General features: G+C 41.1%; 5 protein-coding genes across 6 annotated transcripts; 3 read left to right on the top strand and 2 right to left on the bottom strand.

Annotated features, from left to right (window-relative positions):
- Nucleotides 1-385: 385 nt before the first annotated feature.
- LOC112346169 lies at nt 386-1,299 on the top strand. The gene has a single exon (XM_024674455.1). It carries the CDS (start codon nt 386-388, stop codon nt 1,145-1,147), a length of 762 nt encoding a protein of 253 aa, XP_024530223.1. The 3' UTR covers nt 1,148-1,299.
- Nucleotides 1,298-4,303, bottom strand: LOC9659504. Of its 2 annotated transcripts, XM_024674407.1 has the most exons (8): nt 4,237-4,303; nt 4,100-4,189; nt 3,915-4,046; nt 3,828-3,866; nt 3,625-3,759; nt 2,964-3,572; nt 2,137-2,912; nt 1,298-2,086 (listed from the first exon to the last, which is right to left on the bottom strand). In XM_024674407.1, exons 1-8 carry the CDS (start codon nt 4,267-4,269, stop codon nt 1,315-1,317), a joined length of 2,586 nt encoding a protein of 861 aa, XP_024530175.1. In that variant the 5' UTR covers nt 4,270-4,303; the 3' UTR covers nt 1,298-1,314. The 2 variants fall into 2 exon arrangements, with proteins under 2 accessions (XP_024530175.1, XP_024530174.1); XM_024674406.1 differs by having other exon boundaries at nt 2,137-3,572.
- LOC9660294 (DEAD-box ATP-dependent RNA helicase 57) lies at nt 4,278-6,818 on the top strand. The gene is made up of 13 exons (XM_024674408.1): nt 4,278-4,429; nt 4,486-4,522; nt 4,572-4,600; nt 4,654-4,745; nt 4,795-4,891; nt 4,948-5,028; nt 5,084-5,316; nt 5,365-5,559; nt 5,624-5,714; nt 5,772-5,894; nt 5,950-6,100; nt 6,157-6,359; nt 6,414-6,818. The coding sequence occupies exons 1-12, from the start codon at nt 4,352-4,354 to the stop codon at nt 6,351-6,353; spliced, it is 1,404 nt and encodes a 467-aa protein (XP_024530176.1). The 5' UTR covers nt 4,278-4,351; the 3' UTR covers nt 6,354-6,359; nt 6,414-6,818.
- Nucleotides 6,819-6,849: 31 nt separating this feature from the next.
- Nucleotides 6,850-7,386, bottom strand: LOC112346170. Its single transcript, XM_024674456.1, has 3 exons — nt 7,289-7,386; nt 7,154-7,235; nt 6,850-7,052 (listed from the first exon to the last, which is right to left on the bottom strand). The coding sequence occupies exons 1-3, from the start codon at nt 7,331-7,333 to the stop codon at nt 6,850-6,852; spliced, it is 330 nt and encodes a 109-aa protein (XP_024530224.1). The 5' UTR covers nt 7,334-7,386.
- Nucleotides 7,387-7,956: 570 nt separating this feature from the next.
- LOC9659505 (pentatricopeptide repeat-containing protein At4g02750) lies at nt 7,957-9,171 on the top strand. Its single transcript, XM_002969231.2, has one exon. The coding sequence runs from the start codon at nt 7,957-7,959 to the stop codon at nt 9,169-9,171; it is 1,215 nt and encodes a 404-aa protein (XP_002969277.2).
- The last annotated feature ends 5,971 nt before the right edge of the window (nt 9,172-15,142 follow it).

Consider the following 15,142-nt stretch of genomic DNA (forward strand, 5'->3'; position numbering starts at 1 on the left):
TAGATATATATGATATACATTCAATTTCAAGTTCATGTAAAAGTACTTCCAAGACTTGAAAATGATATTTTAAAAATCTTTAATATTTAATAACGAGCTAATTAAGAATCTAGTAAAACTTCATAGTCTTATTTTATACATTCCACATGAGTATTTTTGCTAAGTTGACTATTGAGTAGACATGGTTTATATGCACCCACCCAACAATATTTGAAAGTTGAATTTGTATGTCTTAGAATAGTTATTTATTCATTATTATAATAAGTTAGATCCACTTATAAACTATTATTAACCATATTGAAGTTTCACCATCGCGGTGGTCGCCTGCTACAATCCCCGTCTGGAATCGCGTGGTTCATTGGTCCTCGTGAGCGTCACGTCTTTGATGCACGCCGCTCGTCCGAGCGCTCGACACCGGCAAGAGTGCAATCAAGAGAGTATCAAAGTCTTTACTGTAGCGCGAAATTTGGAAAAGCCCGCGAAGAATTTGGCGCTTAAATTCCTCCCTGGGTCGAGCGAGGGAAAGGGCTTTGCTCTTCTTGGGCTAGATCTAGATAGAGAGGAAGCGATGGTGGCGACGCTCAAGCCAGCGCGATTCTATGGAGACGCAATGCCGCGGCCTCACATCTACTATGGTACGTATCTCAACACGGAGCGCGTAGATCCTCCTCCGCCGGTGAACGAGGCGCTACTCCAGTGGGCCAAGGACGCACACTGGTCCATGGGCGGCCTCTCTTCCAAGCGCACGAGAATGCAGGGCAAGATCGAGGGCCGGATTAGCAAGCTTCGATCTGAGGAGGACGAGGGGGCCAAATTGCCGGCGCCCAGCTCCAGCAACGAGAAGAAAAAGAGGAAGGGAGTAGTCGATGATGGTGGTCGAGAAGAAGAAGTTCCTTTGCCAAGTCCCGCCAATGATGCTCGAGGAAGTGGTCGAAAGTCGAGAAGGAAGCTCAGGAAGAAGAGTCAAGTCGCTGCCGCCGACGAGGAGGCTGGTGTCCCGGATCCTCCGAGCTCTAGCCCCGAGAACGAGAGTGGCGAAGGCGATCTTCGTGCAAATCCTTCTTCCAGCAGTCCAAAGAATGGTGAGAGCTCGTCGCCACCACCCAGACGGAGTTCTCGGATTAGCTCCCGCCGCAACACTACGTAATGTTCACAAGCACGCTCAAGTCGTTAGTTTTCAAAGATGAAATGGACAATCTACCAGTGTAGTCGATTGTTGTAACATTCCAGATCTTTCCTCTGTAGTCGATCGTGTTCTCCTGTGAGAATAATGGAGTTAGACCGAGAACGATAAACTCATACTCTACCTCGAGTTTATAGAGTTCCAGGAACGTTCTGTAAGCTTTGAAGCTCCGCGATCAGCTTGTGTAGTATTTCCTTTTGGCGGGGAGATTCTTGCAGCAAAGCTATTCCTTCTCGTATCTTCGTCACGGCAGCAGTGGCTTCGTTCCCCTGTTCCTGTTTGGCTGTGCCAGTTTGTCTAAGAAGCTTGTCTTGCGAGGCTCTCTGTGACTCGCACTCTTCCCTGAGGAGCTCGAGATCGCCATCACTCATGCTCAGCGCTGTTCTGTCCGTGGCTTTCTCGAGGAACAAGCGGACTGCTGCCATGAAGCCGTCCTCCATGACCGTGTCCCCGGAGGAGTCGAATGATAGAGCAGCGTCGGCTGGAAGAAACCTCCAGAGATCGTTGCATGAGGTTGTCGCAGCAAACTCGCTGAATGATGTGAGGCCGGCGTGAACCAGAGCCCAGTGTTTCTCCGCCAGAGCCAGATGATAAAGCTTCCAGATGGCCTGGATTTGAGAGTCCGGCTCCTCTTCCTGGAAGGTAATGTCGGCCAAGCTTGTCAAAAGCTCTGGGAGATGAATCTTCAACTCCGGTCTGTCTTCGAGCTGCTCGTGATGCGATGATAGCTTGTCCTTTAACGTAATCACAGCGTTCTCAATATCCGAATCACTGAACACCGCCTTCAACCTCGCCAAACCGAGTACTGCTTTGCTCAAGAGTGGACTTCCAACCGCTGCTTTGTCTATGATGCTGAGTAACAGTTTTGAGATTTTGTTTGAAACGTCACGTTGGAAAGTATGGCTGAGAAAGCTTGTGTTAGTACGCCATCAGAAAAAGTAAGAGCTTTTTACCTCTCAGACGACAAGTCGAGCAGGATTGAAAGAGCCTCCTCTTTTGTGGGGAAAGAATTGGAAGAAATGACGTCCAAAGCAGCACGCACTTGTTCCAGCGCAATATTTTTCGGAATAGCGAAACCTCGTCGTAGAAGGAGTGAAGCAATCACTGCGGAGGACTTCGCTGTGAAGACATCTCTCTTGAAAACTGAAGACGTCAGCCTGGCTCGTACCGAACCCGGCGCAAACTTTGCCAACCGGCAAATGAGTCTGGCGAAGTCTTCAAGAATTTCGGAATGCATGTCTCCGTAGCTTGAAGACGACAAATACCGATATAGTGAGAGTAGAGCCTCCAGGTGAGCCTGACAGAGCTTCTCGTTTCCGACTTTAAAAATAAAGCTCCAAAGATCTAGCAGCAACTCTCGGCAAATCGAAAACCTGTGAATTGCGTTCCGGAAAATGAAGCGTTCCACCTCCTCCCATACCTCCACTTTTGAAGCAGCAGCTAATACAAATGCTTCCAAAGCTTGCAAGACCGACAGATAAAGCAGTTGCATTCCTGGCTTGGCGTCGATCGATACCAGGGCCCTCTGCTGGAGTAGCATTGCATGAAGAGGCATTTCTGACAGCCTTTCCAGCAACCAGTCGAGCTTTCTTGAGAGTTGAAATAGAACGTCCGCTTGAAATTCCCTGGATAGTTGCAACAGTTGGATAAAAACAACAACCTCTGCCGCCGACGAGTATCTCTGGCAACTAGCAGCTTCACCAAGGACATTCACCACCATGTCTTCCAGCTGAACGTCTCCGTTCGTGATATACTCGATAAGCTCTCTTTTTGAGTGAACCTGGATTTTCTCGGAGCTGAGAAGCGTGTGAAGAAAAGCGAGCGATGGCGGAGCAACTTGCACAGAGAGATCATTCGATATGGTCTCCAGAAAAGGCTGGCCATTTTCCAGAACCAGGAGTAACGCTGAGATGTTTATGGAGAACCCCGCAATCGCTTTCTGCACCAACACTGCTTCCGAGAGATAAGCACGAGAAATACGAAGAGCATGGACGACGTAAAACTTCACCATAACGAGGTGCTGACTTTTCAGGTTGCCAGAGGTGTCGTCAAGTAGAGACTGTGTAGGCCTGAGAGCCAGTGTGAGCCACTCTGATGCCAGCGACAAAAGTGTGGATATAATGTTGGAAATACTGATGCTTCCGGCTGCAACATTGTGAAACGCTTCCATTTCGAGAAGTCGTGCTGCAACCCTCCATGACACGCTCACCAAGCCGGGGGCTGCCGCTTTCGCCCCAATCTCAACCAAAGCTTGCAGCACGCAAGCATAAATCTCGTGCATGCCACTGCTTAAGCGAGTGGTCGTAAGCTTCTTCAGCACAGTATCTGTCATCAGCTTCAGAGACGTAGAGTGTGCCAATTGAATCTCCTTTGAAGCATCTCGGAACGTCTAGGTGATAAAAACAAAGGAACTCAAAACCCGAGAGCATGAAAAACATTACCTCGGATAAAGACGCCGTTTTGACGAAGCGCAAGTAGTTTTCTAAGAGCGCCTTAAACGTGATATCGGGTTCGCACAATAGAAGATCGGACTGGGAGAAAAGAGCCGAGATCAACCTTAGAAGCGGCAACTGCGCCTGCAAGGAAAAAATAAAATAGAATAAGCGAGACGAGACGTCCAAGCTAGGTAGAAATCTAGTCTCACCGTTTTGGCACATGAATCATCAGCAAACCATGCGCAAGCCTGACAAGAAAAATAGGAACAAGAAGAAAAATGAACTGGGATGCTTACCTCACTGGCGATTTCACCATACTTCACGAGCAGTGCTCCATTGTTCTCATTTGCAGAAATCTGTGACGAAGCAGCAGCAAGGATTTCTAGACGATACTCGAGTTCTTGACTTTGAGACATCTTCCAAGATTTCTGGAGAATATTGAAAAGAATTAGACTGCAAACTAAGCGAATAAATTACTTACAAAAAGAGCGATGGCGACGGATCGAGCATAATCGGAAGAAATGCCGCTTGTTTCAAGCAGCTTGAACAGCGCAATCCGCTCCTCCACGATCTGTGGCGCCAGATCAAAATGCGAGCTGGAAGAAATGTGGATCATACCTCGGATCGCTCCAGCGCCTCGAGTAGATCCATCACAAAACCCTCCTTCCTCCTTGGAGAAATTCAAATGAATGATACGTTTTAGGGTTTTAGTTTTAGGGTTTATGGGTTTGTGATGGATCCTCAGTCGCTGCTCTTCTCTGGAGTGCGAATCGACAAGAAGCGATTCTCAGCCGACATCGCCCGATTCGAGGTAAGCTTCTTACAATCCTTCTGTAGGGGCGGTAAGTAAATCACAATGTTCCACAGAAGAAGAGAAAATCCGACTTCTCAAACGCAAATGGAGGTTAGTTTCTATAACATGAAAGTATATGTTGTTTACTTCTTTTCTTTAGACAATGCTGGAGAGGATCTAGAGCTAAAGGTGATACATTCATCCATTTCGCTAACACTCTCACTCATAGAGAATTGCTACAGGACATTCCGTCGCTGAAGAAAAAACTTAAGATACGTGCTGCCGGTGATAATGTTCCTCAGCCTCTCAGGAGTTTCCAGCAGCTTAGCTCGGAGTATCCTTCAATCCAGACTGTTAGAATTTGGATTTCTTATGAATTGTAGATACGACTGTGAGCCAAATTTGATGAAAAACTTGGTGGAAGCCGGCTACAAGGAGCCAACACCAGTGCAAAGGCAAGTTATTCCGGTTCTCCTTCAGGTAACGAAAACAAATCTGATTATTTCTATCCTGTTTACAGGGTTTTCTCTTTTTAGGAACGCGAATGTTTTGTCTGTGCTCCTACTGGTTCTGGCAAATCTTTGGCATTCATTCTGCCGATCTTAATGAAACTGAAGGTACCAGGTTCTTACTTGATACTAGATGAAGTGCTGAATCTTGTTCACTTTGTAGAAGTCGAGCCCAGATGGTATCAGAGCAGTGATCCTGTGTCCTACACGCGAGTTGGCGGCACAGCTTATCACGGAATGTAGGAGGCTAGCAAATGGCAGTAAGATCCGTGCGAGATTGCTGACAAAAAGGCTTTTTAAGAACCCGGATTTTGCTAGCCTTCGCTGTGATATTCTAGTATCAACGCCTTTACGCCTGGATAAGCTTGTCAAGTCGGAAAAAATCGATTTAAAACGGTATGCTTTTCTCTTTTAGTTTAAATGGTGTTTACTTGTTTCCCCCAGTGTCGAGTATTTTATCCTGGATGAATCCGACAAGCTTTTTGAGCTTGGATTTATGCAGCAAATCGATTCTATCGTGAGCGCCTGCACCCGGACAAACATTGTGAGAGCATTATTCAGTGCAACACTGCCTGAGACAGTGGAGGAACTTGCAAGAACCATTATGCACGATGCCATTCGTATCGTGATCGGAGAAAGGTGACATTTGGAAAACCACCTAGTTTACTTCAAATGTCAGGGGGTTTAACAGTAAGCGATGCAGGAATTCAGCTTCTGAGACAGTCCAGCAGAAGCTCATGTATGCTGGTAACGAGGAAGGCAAGTTGTTAGCCTTGAAACAATTCTTCAAGGAGGTAATTTCTGTGACGAAGTTCTCCCTTTTGCTCTTTTATACATCCGTGTTTACATAGGGGCTTTCACCACCGATCATACTCTTCGTGCAATGCAAGGAACGGGCAAAACAGCTTCATAAAGCTTTGTTGTCAGAGAAGCTTAGAGTGGACAGTATTCATGCCGATCGCACGCAAACACAGGTTTAGTTATTATCTTCTTCTCTTCTTTCTTTTGGAAGTAACGTTTTTTTTTTAGCGTGAGATTGCTGTCCTCAACTTTCGAACTGGCAAGACATGGATTCTCATAGCAACAGATCTAATGGCACGAGGAATGGATTTCAAGGGCGTGAACTGGGTCATAAACTACGATGTTCCCCAGGATACAACAGTGTACATTCATCGCATAGGTAACTATATTTCCACTTTTCAAGTTCACTTCATAAAACCAGCTTTCGTATTGCAGGACGCAGTGGTCGAGCTGGCCGGCCAGGAAATGCTTTGACATTGTATGCCGAGGAAGACGTTCCACTGCTGCGGTCTATCGCCAACGTCATGAAAGCTTCTGGCTGTGATGTGCCCGAGTGGATGCTTTCCTTGCCCAAGATTCGCAAAAGGAACCAGAAGCGTATCCGGCGACAACCAGTGGGAGCTAGCGCGTGAAGACTCGTAAGTTCTCCACTCTTTTAAGCTTCTGCAGAAAATAAATAACCAACGTTCCAGGAAAACATCGAGAAGTCACCTGGTTGAGAGTACCACTGAGGCAACAACAGCCTGCAGAACAAAGATTCTCGCAGCGTGTACCGCACAAACTGGACTGGCCTCGGAAGTCTTGCTCAAGCTCCTCAAAAGAGATTAGCATATTCACAGGTCTTAAATGTGACGAGTTGCTCACTCCAATAAGCTCGCGCACCAACAAGTGCTCAAAGGCCCACTGCGAAACTTTTTAGGAAATTGAAAACCTTCCTTTTCCAGTGATACTCAATCTATCATTAGCGAGCAATTTCAGGGGCTACCGGGCTACCAGCAAGTGAGAAAATTGTCGGGGAATGTTTTGGTGTTGTTGACTTCGTGATATTGTAAGAAGTCCAACAGATTCCGAAAGCTACATATAAAGAATTTTACTTACACTGAGTCAATATTATGAGATCCAGTGCAATTACCGAGATTTTTGCGTTAAAAGCTTCGGCATACTAAGCCCAGGTTTGCAGTTGGATCGACTCGTGAATAAGCTGGTTAGCCTCTCTTTCTTGTGAAATGGGAAGTCCCTTGTGGGGACCACGAAACTGGAATAACTAGCACCGTTTCTAGAAATCTGACGAGGAATTGATGAAAAGGAAAGCTTGCCTGGTGATCTCTTCACTGGAAGGAAAAAGCAAAGGGATCATGTCTTACAAAAAACGAGATCTCACTTGAGTTGATTGGCAGGAAAAAGAGTTTTTTTTGCGAAAAAAGATATGTACCAGTATGAATTGTAGCTGCTTGGGAAGAGGGCGACTGCAATAGATCCAACAAGTTGTACAGAATTAGGGACTGCTTTGGTTTCTGCAAACCAAGAGACAAGTTAGATGCAAGAACTAGTTTCAACAACAACAAACCTGCGTAGAAAGATCGAATTTGTCCAGAGCAAGAGCAAAGGGCATCGTGAGAAATAGAGAGAACTGCCTGCAAAGACATCCCAGTGTCACACAGTATCACAGAGTCATTTTCTGTGTCAGTAGAATAGACAAAATTTAGACAAAATAAAACCATGTACCTCATTTATACTAAAAGGTAGAAGGTAAAGAACGCTGTCAATCTTTAAGATCACTTTGTGTTTCTAAAACCAAAATCTAGGGTTCTAGCACGATGCGTGCCTTGGATCTATGCAGCTAGCATGGCAGTCCCTGACGAATCCAGCCTCGCCGGCTGCGTCGCCCTCATCAAATCCTGCCGGAATCTTGCCGACGCCGAGCGAGCGCACGCCCGGATCCTCGCCAGCCCATTCCTGAGCAGCGATCGCCGCTTCCTCTCCAATCTCCTCATCGAGATGTTTGGGAAATGCGGCGCCACGGCCCAGGCCAGGCGTGTCTTCCGCGGCATTTGCTCCAAGAACACCTTCTCTTGGGCGATGATGCTCTCGGCACACGCCCAAAATGGCGAGGTCTCGGCGGCGAGGCAGATCTTTGAGGCAATGCCGTGGTGGAATCTGGTGTCGTGGACTGCCATGCTTACTGCCTATACCCAATTCGGGCATCTAGACCGAGCTAAGAAGCTCTTTGATTCGATGAGCGAGCGTGATGTTGTCGCTTACACAGCAATGATCTGCGCTTTTCTTGCCGATGAGAGAATTACCGACGCGGAGCAACTCTACGAAGCAATGCCAGAGAGGAATCTGGTAGTTTGGACTGCAATGATAACAGCATATGCCCGGCTTGGGTATCTTTTTAGAGCGGAAAAGATATTCAACCAAATGCCCGAGCGGGACGTTATCGCTTGGAATGCCATGGTCGCTGCGTATGCACGGGAGAGATCGCTCGGTCGGGCGTTAGAAATCTTCCAAACCATGCCTGAGAGAGATTCCGTGTCGTGGAACGCGCTCTTATCAGCATATGCCGTTCAAGGGCATCTAGAAGCCGCTAAGGAAACGTTCGATGATATGCCAGAGAGGGACATTGTCTCGTGGAGCTGTATGCTCTCGGCTTATACCTTGAATGGGCATCTTGAGAAAGCTAGCGAGCTTTTTCACAGGTCTCCAGAGTGGAGCGTCGTTTCGTGGGCTTGTATGCTCGACGCTTTCTCGCAAAAGGGTCTCCTGGAAGACGCGAAGTCGGTGTTTGATGTTATGCCCGAGTGGAATCTCGTGGCTTTTAACACGCTGTTGGACGCTTACGCTCAACATGGCGATCTTCAGAAAGCCAAGAACACGTTTGATTCTTTCCCGGAGAGAGATGATATCTCCTGGACTGCTTTGCTCAATGCTTATGCTCACCATGGCCATCTCTGGAAAGCCAAGGACTTGTTAGAAGTGATACCACAAAAGTACGAAGCTCCGCCGTGGAACGCAATTTTAGCTTCGTTGGCTCGAAATGGTCACTTCGATGCGGCGCTGGAGCATCTTCACGAGATGGAACTCGAAGGAATTCCAGCCGACGAAGCGTCCTTCGCTTGCATCATTCTCGGTTGCAGCCACAAGGGAGATCTCCACGATGGCTGGTCAAAAGTCCGGTCCCTCATCCTCGATCATAGTGTCCGGCTCACCAAGCAGCTATACTGCTCCATCACTGACCTGTTGAGCAGGGCTGGATACTTGCGAGAAGCCGAGGAGATTTTGTCTGGTATGCCTTTCACCCCGGACGTTGTCGACTGGAGATGTCTTCTTGGTGCGTGTAAACGCCAAGAAGATACTCAAAGTGGAGCACAGGCTGCAAGGCAAGCTCTTGTGGCGAGTCCCGAAGATCCATCTTCTTGCGTACTGCTGGCCAACGTTGTCTCTGTATAGAATTGCTCGAGCGCTTTTACTGTTTCGTGAACTTGTCCACAGGCTTTGTAGTGCCTAAAATAAAAGGCAGCGTGAAAACAACTAGATAGAAGACCGGATAAACGTTCTTTCAGCATCACTAGCTTGACCTTGCTCCTTCAATAGAACTCCCTGATAAATATTATTATTATTATGCCCAACTAGGAGCATAAGATCGATGTATTTGGTGTAAGAAAAATACACCTGAATAGGGACTTACAAACCTTGGCCAAGTATCATCCAGACGACTTTTTATCAAAGCATCATAAATGGTTATGCATCCATCAGACAATTCCACACAGACTACGTTTTTCCAAGCAGGAGATCAACCTGTGAAAACAATCTCATGAGTTCAAATATTATATCAAGCATTCAGTCCTCAACTGAAGCACATTGCCTTGAACATCATTCTGCCTTTAAAATTAACCATGCAGGATGTTATCTCTTGGAATGCCATTGTTAAATAATAAAAAATAAAAACACACAATTACTATGATTTCATGATAAGAAACAATATTCCATTAACAAACACTACATTGAGAGCTAAATACAAAATATTTAATCCACCCTATCATTACTACTTTCTTATGCTATCATATTGTCCATTTATAAGTAGTATATTGGCATCATGAAATTTAAAAGGATATTAATTGTAGGTAGTATATTGGTCATCATGAAATTTGATAGAGACACTGTTACTGATTGTCACACTAATGTTAATATATTTTTCTCATCACCAATGCATTTCAACACTTCTTGTAATATATGTAATCATGGGATGAGATTTAGACTGTAGATCTTTAGAACTTTGGGGGATATATAAAGATAAACTACTTGCTAAAGGTTATTTTATCAAATAATTACCCTTTTTCTAAAAGAGACATAAATTATTTTATATAAGTATCAAAGAAGATGGCACAAGTCTGATTCCCATTTATTAGTTTTGAGTAAAGTAAATTCCCACCCCTAAAATTGAAATCATACACATTGAGCATATGCAGACAAAGGGATCTATTATGGGATTACAGAATATTAATAAATGGTTAATGAAGACATTAACATAGAGAGGATGAGTATAGCACATAAACAATAAACATCTAATTCCTTTTACTAGGTTATTACTTCTCAACTTAAATACAAGTAAATTAGACAAGAAACTCTTCTCTTCAAGATTGGAGGGAGCTATAACAATATTTAACTTTGTCTATAGTGGTTTTATACACTTTAGCAAACTTATCTCTAGTTTGTTACATTGTCATGTCTCAACTAACACTCTACATCACTTTAGCCTCTCATGCCACTTCTTTAGTGCTAATATACCATCACCAAGTGCCCCCTATCTTGTTTCTAGGGCACTATTGGGTTGGAATCTTCAGAATCACCATATTTGCCCAATGAGGAAATTGTGGTAGGGCAAATTGGATTGAGTAGAAGGCTATATTGAAATTATAATGCCATGCCTCCACCTTCTTCCCATGCTAATAAAGAGTTTTTTTTATGGCTTTTGCACATCATTTAGGTTGCTACCTGAAGAACCTTCTTTTTAGCCACTATCAATATAAGTATGTGCTAGCCCCACCTCAATTTGTGTGGATGCTTTAATGGAGAGTGCTTAGGTAATTAAAAGGTGGTGAATATACAATGATGAGGTGTTGTGTTGCTCTAGCTAGTCTATCAAGTGCCTCACTTGAGAGTAGCAAATGCAATACCAATTTACCAGCCAGTGATGCCAAATTCAGCTAGAGAGCATCCTAATGTCACTCTTGATATGAAGGCCAAGTGCCTATTCTACAAGCCAATATGAAGGATGGAAACAAATCTTCATAGTCTATGTGGTGACAACAGATACTTTTGTGGGGCAAGTGTTCAGAGTTACAACTTTTAAGGGCCCCCTTCTTCACTTGGGCATTAAGAGCTTGTTGCACTATTATGATGACCAAAAGATATCTCCCACTTGTTCTTTCACAATTTTTGCTCCTAATTAGGAGCAAAATGAAAGACGTGGTTGTAAATGCCCTCTTTCTTTATACAAATGATGGTTTGCAACTAGTGGGGACATGTTACAATGTCCAGCATGCTCTTAGAGCAACTTGGAGGTCTTTACCACCAACTTTGACCTCCAAATGTATCACTAACATATGCCAAAGTGGTAGTGTGTCTAGAAGGCTTGTTCTTCCATATAGCCATTCAAAGCCAATTTGCTCATCCAAACTCTTATAGGCCACTTCTCCATCTAATAAGAACTAGAGAGTATCTTACCTCTATTGCAAGAGTTACCTACTTTAGGCATCTATTAGGAATTATCTTTAATCTAGGATGTTGCTTTTTTATAGAGTAAGTTTGTTTATTTAAACTTTAGCTGGTTACTTCTCTACTTAAAGGCCATTAAAGGCTTTTGTCTTGGGAGAAATGGCCACTATGTTCATTGTTGTAACATGTATCTAGATGGGTAATTATGTTTAGTCATATGTTTTCTAGTTACAACAATAGTAGATTCTGACCAATTTTTTCAAGCTGTATCAAGCTCCAATACTTAGATTTTTAATTCTTTACTTTTTAGCCTTTTTAGGAGCTTTGGTACATACTGTTATAGCATGTGTATTTATGCCACTATTATAGAGTATGATTTATTTAAGATTTACTCATAGGATATTGGCTTATTTGTGGCCCAAGTATAGGAGTTTGTAAAACTTTTTTGATGTTAGGGGGAGTTTGGAGGATATAATTCAACCATTTAAGTGAAGCATCTAGAACATGACTAATACTTATTAGACTCCTGCTTTAACCACTACCATATGGCACACTTTGGGGCTTAGGGATTTGTGTCTCATACTACTCCTTAGAAGGTTATCTGAGTAAAGCATACTACCATCATTTTCACATTATTGATATATGGTTGCAAAACATTTCAATTTACTTATAACCTAATAATGAAGCAATAAGTTGTTTCGAGTCAAATCCTTTTGAAAAGCTTATGATAACAAATAACATGTTTAGACCAAAAGTTCCGACTTGAAAAGTCGAAAGTGGGAGTGGAACTCCCAACAAAGTGCTCAAGGAATAAACATAAAGCAATCGATGAATAAATCTCTAAAAAGGGACATAAAAAAAATTGACATATAATAAGTGTTATGACACGTGGAAGTTTTGGGACTAAGTCTAAGATGGAATCTGAAATGGAGTTCGAGATAGAGCCCCAAGATGGAGTTTGAGATGGATCTGAGATGGAATTCAAGATGGAGTCGGAGATGGAGTTTGAGATGGATCTAAAATGGGGTTCAAGATGGATCCGAAATGGAGTTTGAGATGGAAAATTGGGTTTGAGACCGAGACTGAGTTTGAGTTTGAATCTGAGTCCAAGTCTAAATCCGAGTTTAAGACTAAGTCGAAATATTAATACAAGTCATAGGGTGAAAACCCAAAGTGATCATCCCCCAAGGGTGGGGGGGAAGGGCTATGGGGGGTTCTAAAAATATAGTAGGGAGAGTGTGGGGGTTGGATTTTAGTGGAACCAATTTAGCAAAAAAAGGTTAGTGTGATCCAAGAAAGCTACACCCACATGGTGGGTAATGATATAACGACTAAGGAATCCAAAATTAGAGTGAACATAGATAGATAAGTAGGGTAACTTAGTAAAGTGTTCAAAAGTAAACTTTAGATTGAATAGTCAATACTCCCAATCCAAGTATAGATGGCACTATTTATTTGGATACCTAACATTTCTAAATTCTAGACTGTGGAAAAGAAAAAGAATAATCCTTTTGTGTAGTGACTAAGGATACGATCATATGGTAATATTAGCGAGCACAATCGTAGACAAAAAAGAATTTAGTGGGGACTAAAGAAGGGATATTGAGAAGGATGGATGGCTTAGTGTTTGAGAAAAGGGACTATGGCATGGGTGGTTTTGGATTATTAATGAGATAAAGGTAAATGGATATAGGTTTAGCATAACAAATTAATATGTCATTAGGATTGAACACATAGAGCACTTAGATTAAGTGTAAAGGCTGAGTGGCATAAATGCCATTTATAGAGTTAGTATGTCCCTAAGTTGGGAATAATACTTATAGAGGTTGTGAGTAAGATTCTTTCAAATGGTTAAAGGTATAGTTAAGTGATTAAAGTAAAATGGAAAATTTAGTTGCTTACAAGTAAATGAAAAGCTCAAAGATAAACTACTTTTGTGACATTGCTATATATTTTTGGGCATAGTACTCCTCACTAGGTAATATTAGTTTATACATTTCTCTCTCTATTATGTTTCTTGCTCCAAAAGTGAATATAAGAGAAAATGTCCTTGACTAGGGGATATGGATGCTCCATATATACCATGTAAACAAAGAGGGAAAATATAGATATAGTGCTTTATCAACTACTTTAAAGTATATTATGTTGCGTCATTAGTAATAAAAAAGAGAAAGCAATAAGTAGATGATAAACAAAAAGAAGAATAACTTAGCTTAGCTTATGAAACTATTGATGGGCTATATTGATAAATTAAACTGTAAATGCCCAATCTATATTGTGCTAGTACTTACTACTATCTCCAAGAGGCATACACTATAAATAAAAAAAATTGAGTTATGATTATACTTAGTACTAATGTCTTGATATATTATATGGATATTGGCATTAGCTTATGTGAAGTTACTTAGTCTAAGCTATATTGAAATGATTATGAATAAGACTCTAGCTAACTTACATTCAAATGTGATATCAAGACAAAGAAGGTAGTAGTTAATAAGACCCATTGTCTTATCAATTTCTCTTTTATATATGGTGACACTTATCAATATGCCTACACACAAATATTAGAGTTAAAAGTTTTAAATAAGAAAAAAATTAAAGAAATTAAATTTAAAGATCCACTCACTTTAAAAAAGAAACATTCCCCTGAGAATTGTTATATCACTAGCCTCACACTAGCTTATAAAAATGGGAGTATTAAAATTAAATACCAAAAAAAATAAAACATTTCAAAAATAAAACAAAAGTTTTATTAACTTTTAGACTTTCATATATTCTTGTAATCTTGAAAGCAATTCTAGTATAAGAACCAAGAACTAATATGACATCAATTGGATAAAAAAATTATTCCAACTTTAACTTTAGAAACATATATAAGTAGAACCATCTAAAATGTTTATACATCTTTCGCCACCATCTCTTTATCATTTATACAATATGAAGAAACTTATAAAAATTACATATTTTTTATATAATTTAGAATTAAAATAACATATTTAATTATATGTTAAGGGTCCTTAAATGAAAAATGTTTGCTCCAAACTTTATAAAATGTTTATATCTTATGTGATGAGATTAAATTTAGATTAAGTGTTGAGTAGATCCTAAAATATTTTAATTCTAAAATATTCTATTACCATTGGGATTGCATTGAGCACATTATCTATTAATTTGATTTAATTATTTAATCAAGATAATTGTTTTTATAAAACTTTTGTTGTTATTAACCATGGTTTTTAAAATTTGGCTACTAAATGCCAAATTCTGTCACATAATATATATTTCATCAAAGCAAGCTTGAACAATTTAAATTCATTAAATATAATGACACAATTACTCACAATATAATATTAAAATATAGTGATGCTAGTTGTTTATAGTTTGTAAATCTTTGGATAAAGCTAAAAGTAATTAATTATCTTTAAAATTTATAAAATAACATTAAAAGTTAAAAACTAGACAAAAAGAGTTTTACCTTTATCTCTAAAAATGACTAATTATTGCTACTTAAAAGTAATCCCTTTCTTTAATAAAATTTCATATTATACATTCTTGGGATTTATATAACATAACACTTTTGTTAAATAAAATTTCTGACCTAAATTTTTTCTCTTGAACAATTGTTAATCTTTTTGCATTTGAAAAAAAAAGAAAGTTACATATTTTTGTTTTATTGTAAAGCTTTTGGTTTTTTTATTAAAAT

Source organism: Selaginella moellendorffii, unplaced genomic scaffold, assembly GCF_000143415.4.
Source record: "Selaginella moellendorffii unplaced genomic scaffold, v1.0 SELMOscaffold_12, whole genome shotgun sequence".
Lineage (NCBI taxonomy): Eukaryota > Viridiplantae > Streptophyta > Lycopodiopsida > Selaginellales > Selaginellaceae > Selaginella > Selaginella moellendorffii.

Coding starts and splice junctions, on each gene's coding strand:
- LOC9659504 (XM_024674406.1), bottom strand. CDS start 4,269: ATGGATCTACTCGAGGCGCTGGAGCGATCCGAG. Junction 4,047..4,099: donor CCGTCGCCATCGCTCTTTTT/GTAAGTAATTTA, acceptor AATATTCTCCAG/AAATCTTGGAAGATGTCTCA. Junction 2,087..2,136: donor CTCGACTTGTCGTCTGAGAG/GTAAAAAGCTCT, acceptor AAGCTTTCTCAG/CCATACTTTCCAACGTGACG.
- LOC112346170 (XM_024674456.1), bottom strand. CDS start 7,333: ATGCCCTTTGCTCTTGCTCTGGACAAATTCGATCTTTCTACGCAG. Junction 7,236..7,288: donor AATTCGATCTTTCTACGCAG/GTTTGTTGTTGT, acceptor CTTGGTTTGCAG/AAACCAAAGCAGTCCCTAAT. Junction 7,053..7,153: donor AGCAGCTACAATTCATACTG/GTACATATCTTT, acceptor TTTTCCTTCCAG/TGAAGAGATCACCAGGCAAG.
- LOC112346169 (XM_024674455.1), top strand. CDS start 386: ATGCACGCCGCTCGTCCGAGCGCTCGACACCGGCAAGAGTGCAATCAA.
- LOC9659505 (XM_002969231.2), top strand. CDS start 7,957: ATGAGCGAGCGTGATGTTGTCGCTTACACAGCAATGATCTGCGCTTTT.
- LOC9660294 (XM_024674408.1), top strand. CDS start 4,352: ATGGATCCTCAGTCGCTGCTCTTCTCTGGAGTGCGAATCGACAAGAAG. Junction 5,029..5,083: donor CGATCTTAATGAAACTGAAG/GTACCAGGTTCT, acceptor TTCACTTTGTAG/AAGTCGAGCCCAGATGGTAT. Junction 5,895..5,949: donor CCGATCGCACGCAAACACAG/GTTTAGTTATTA, acceptor TTTTTTTTTTAG/CGTGAGATTGCTGTCCTCAA.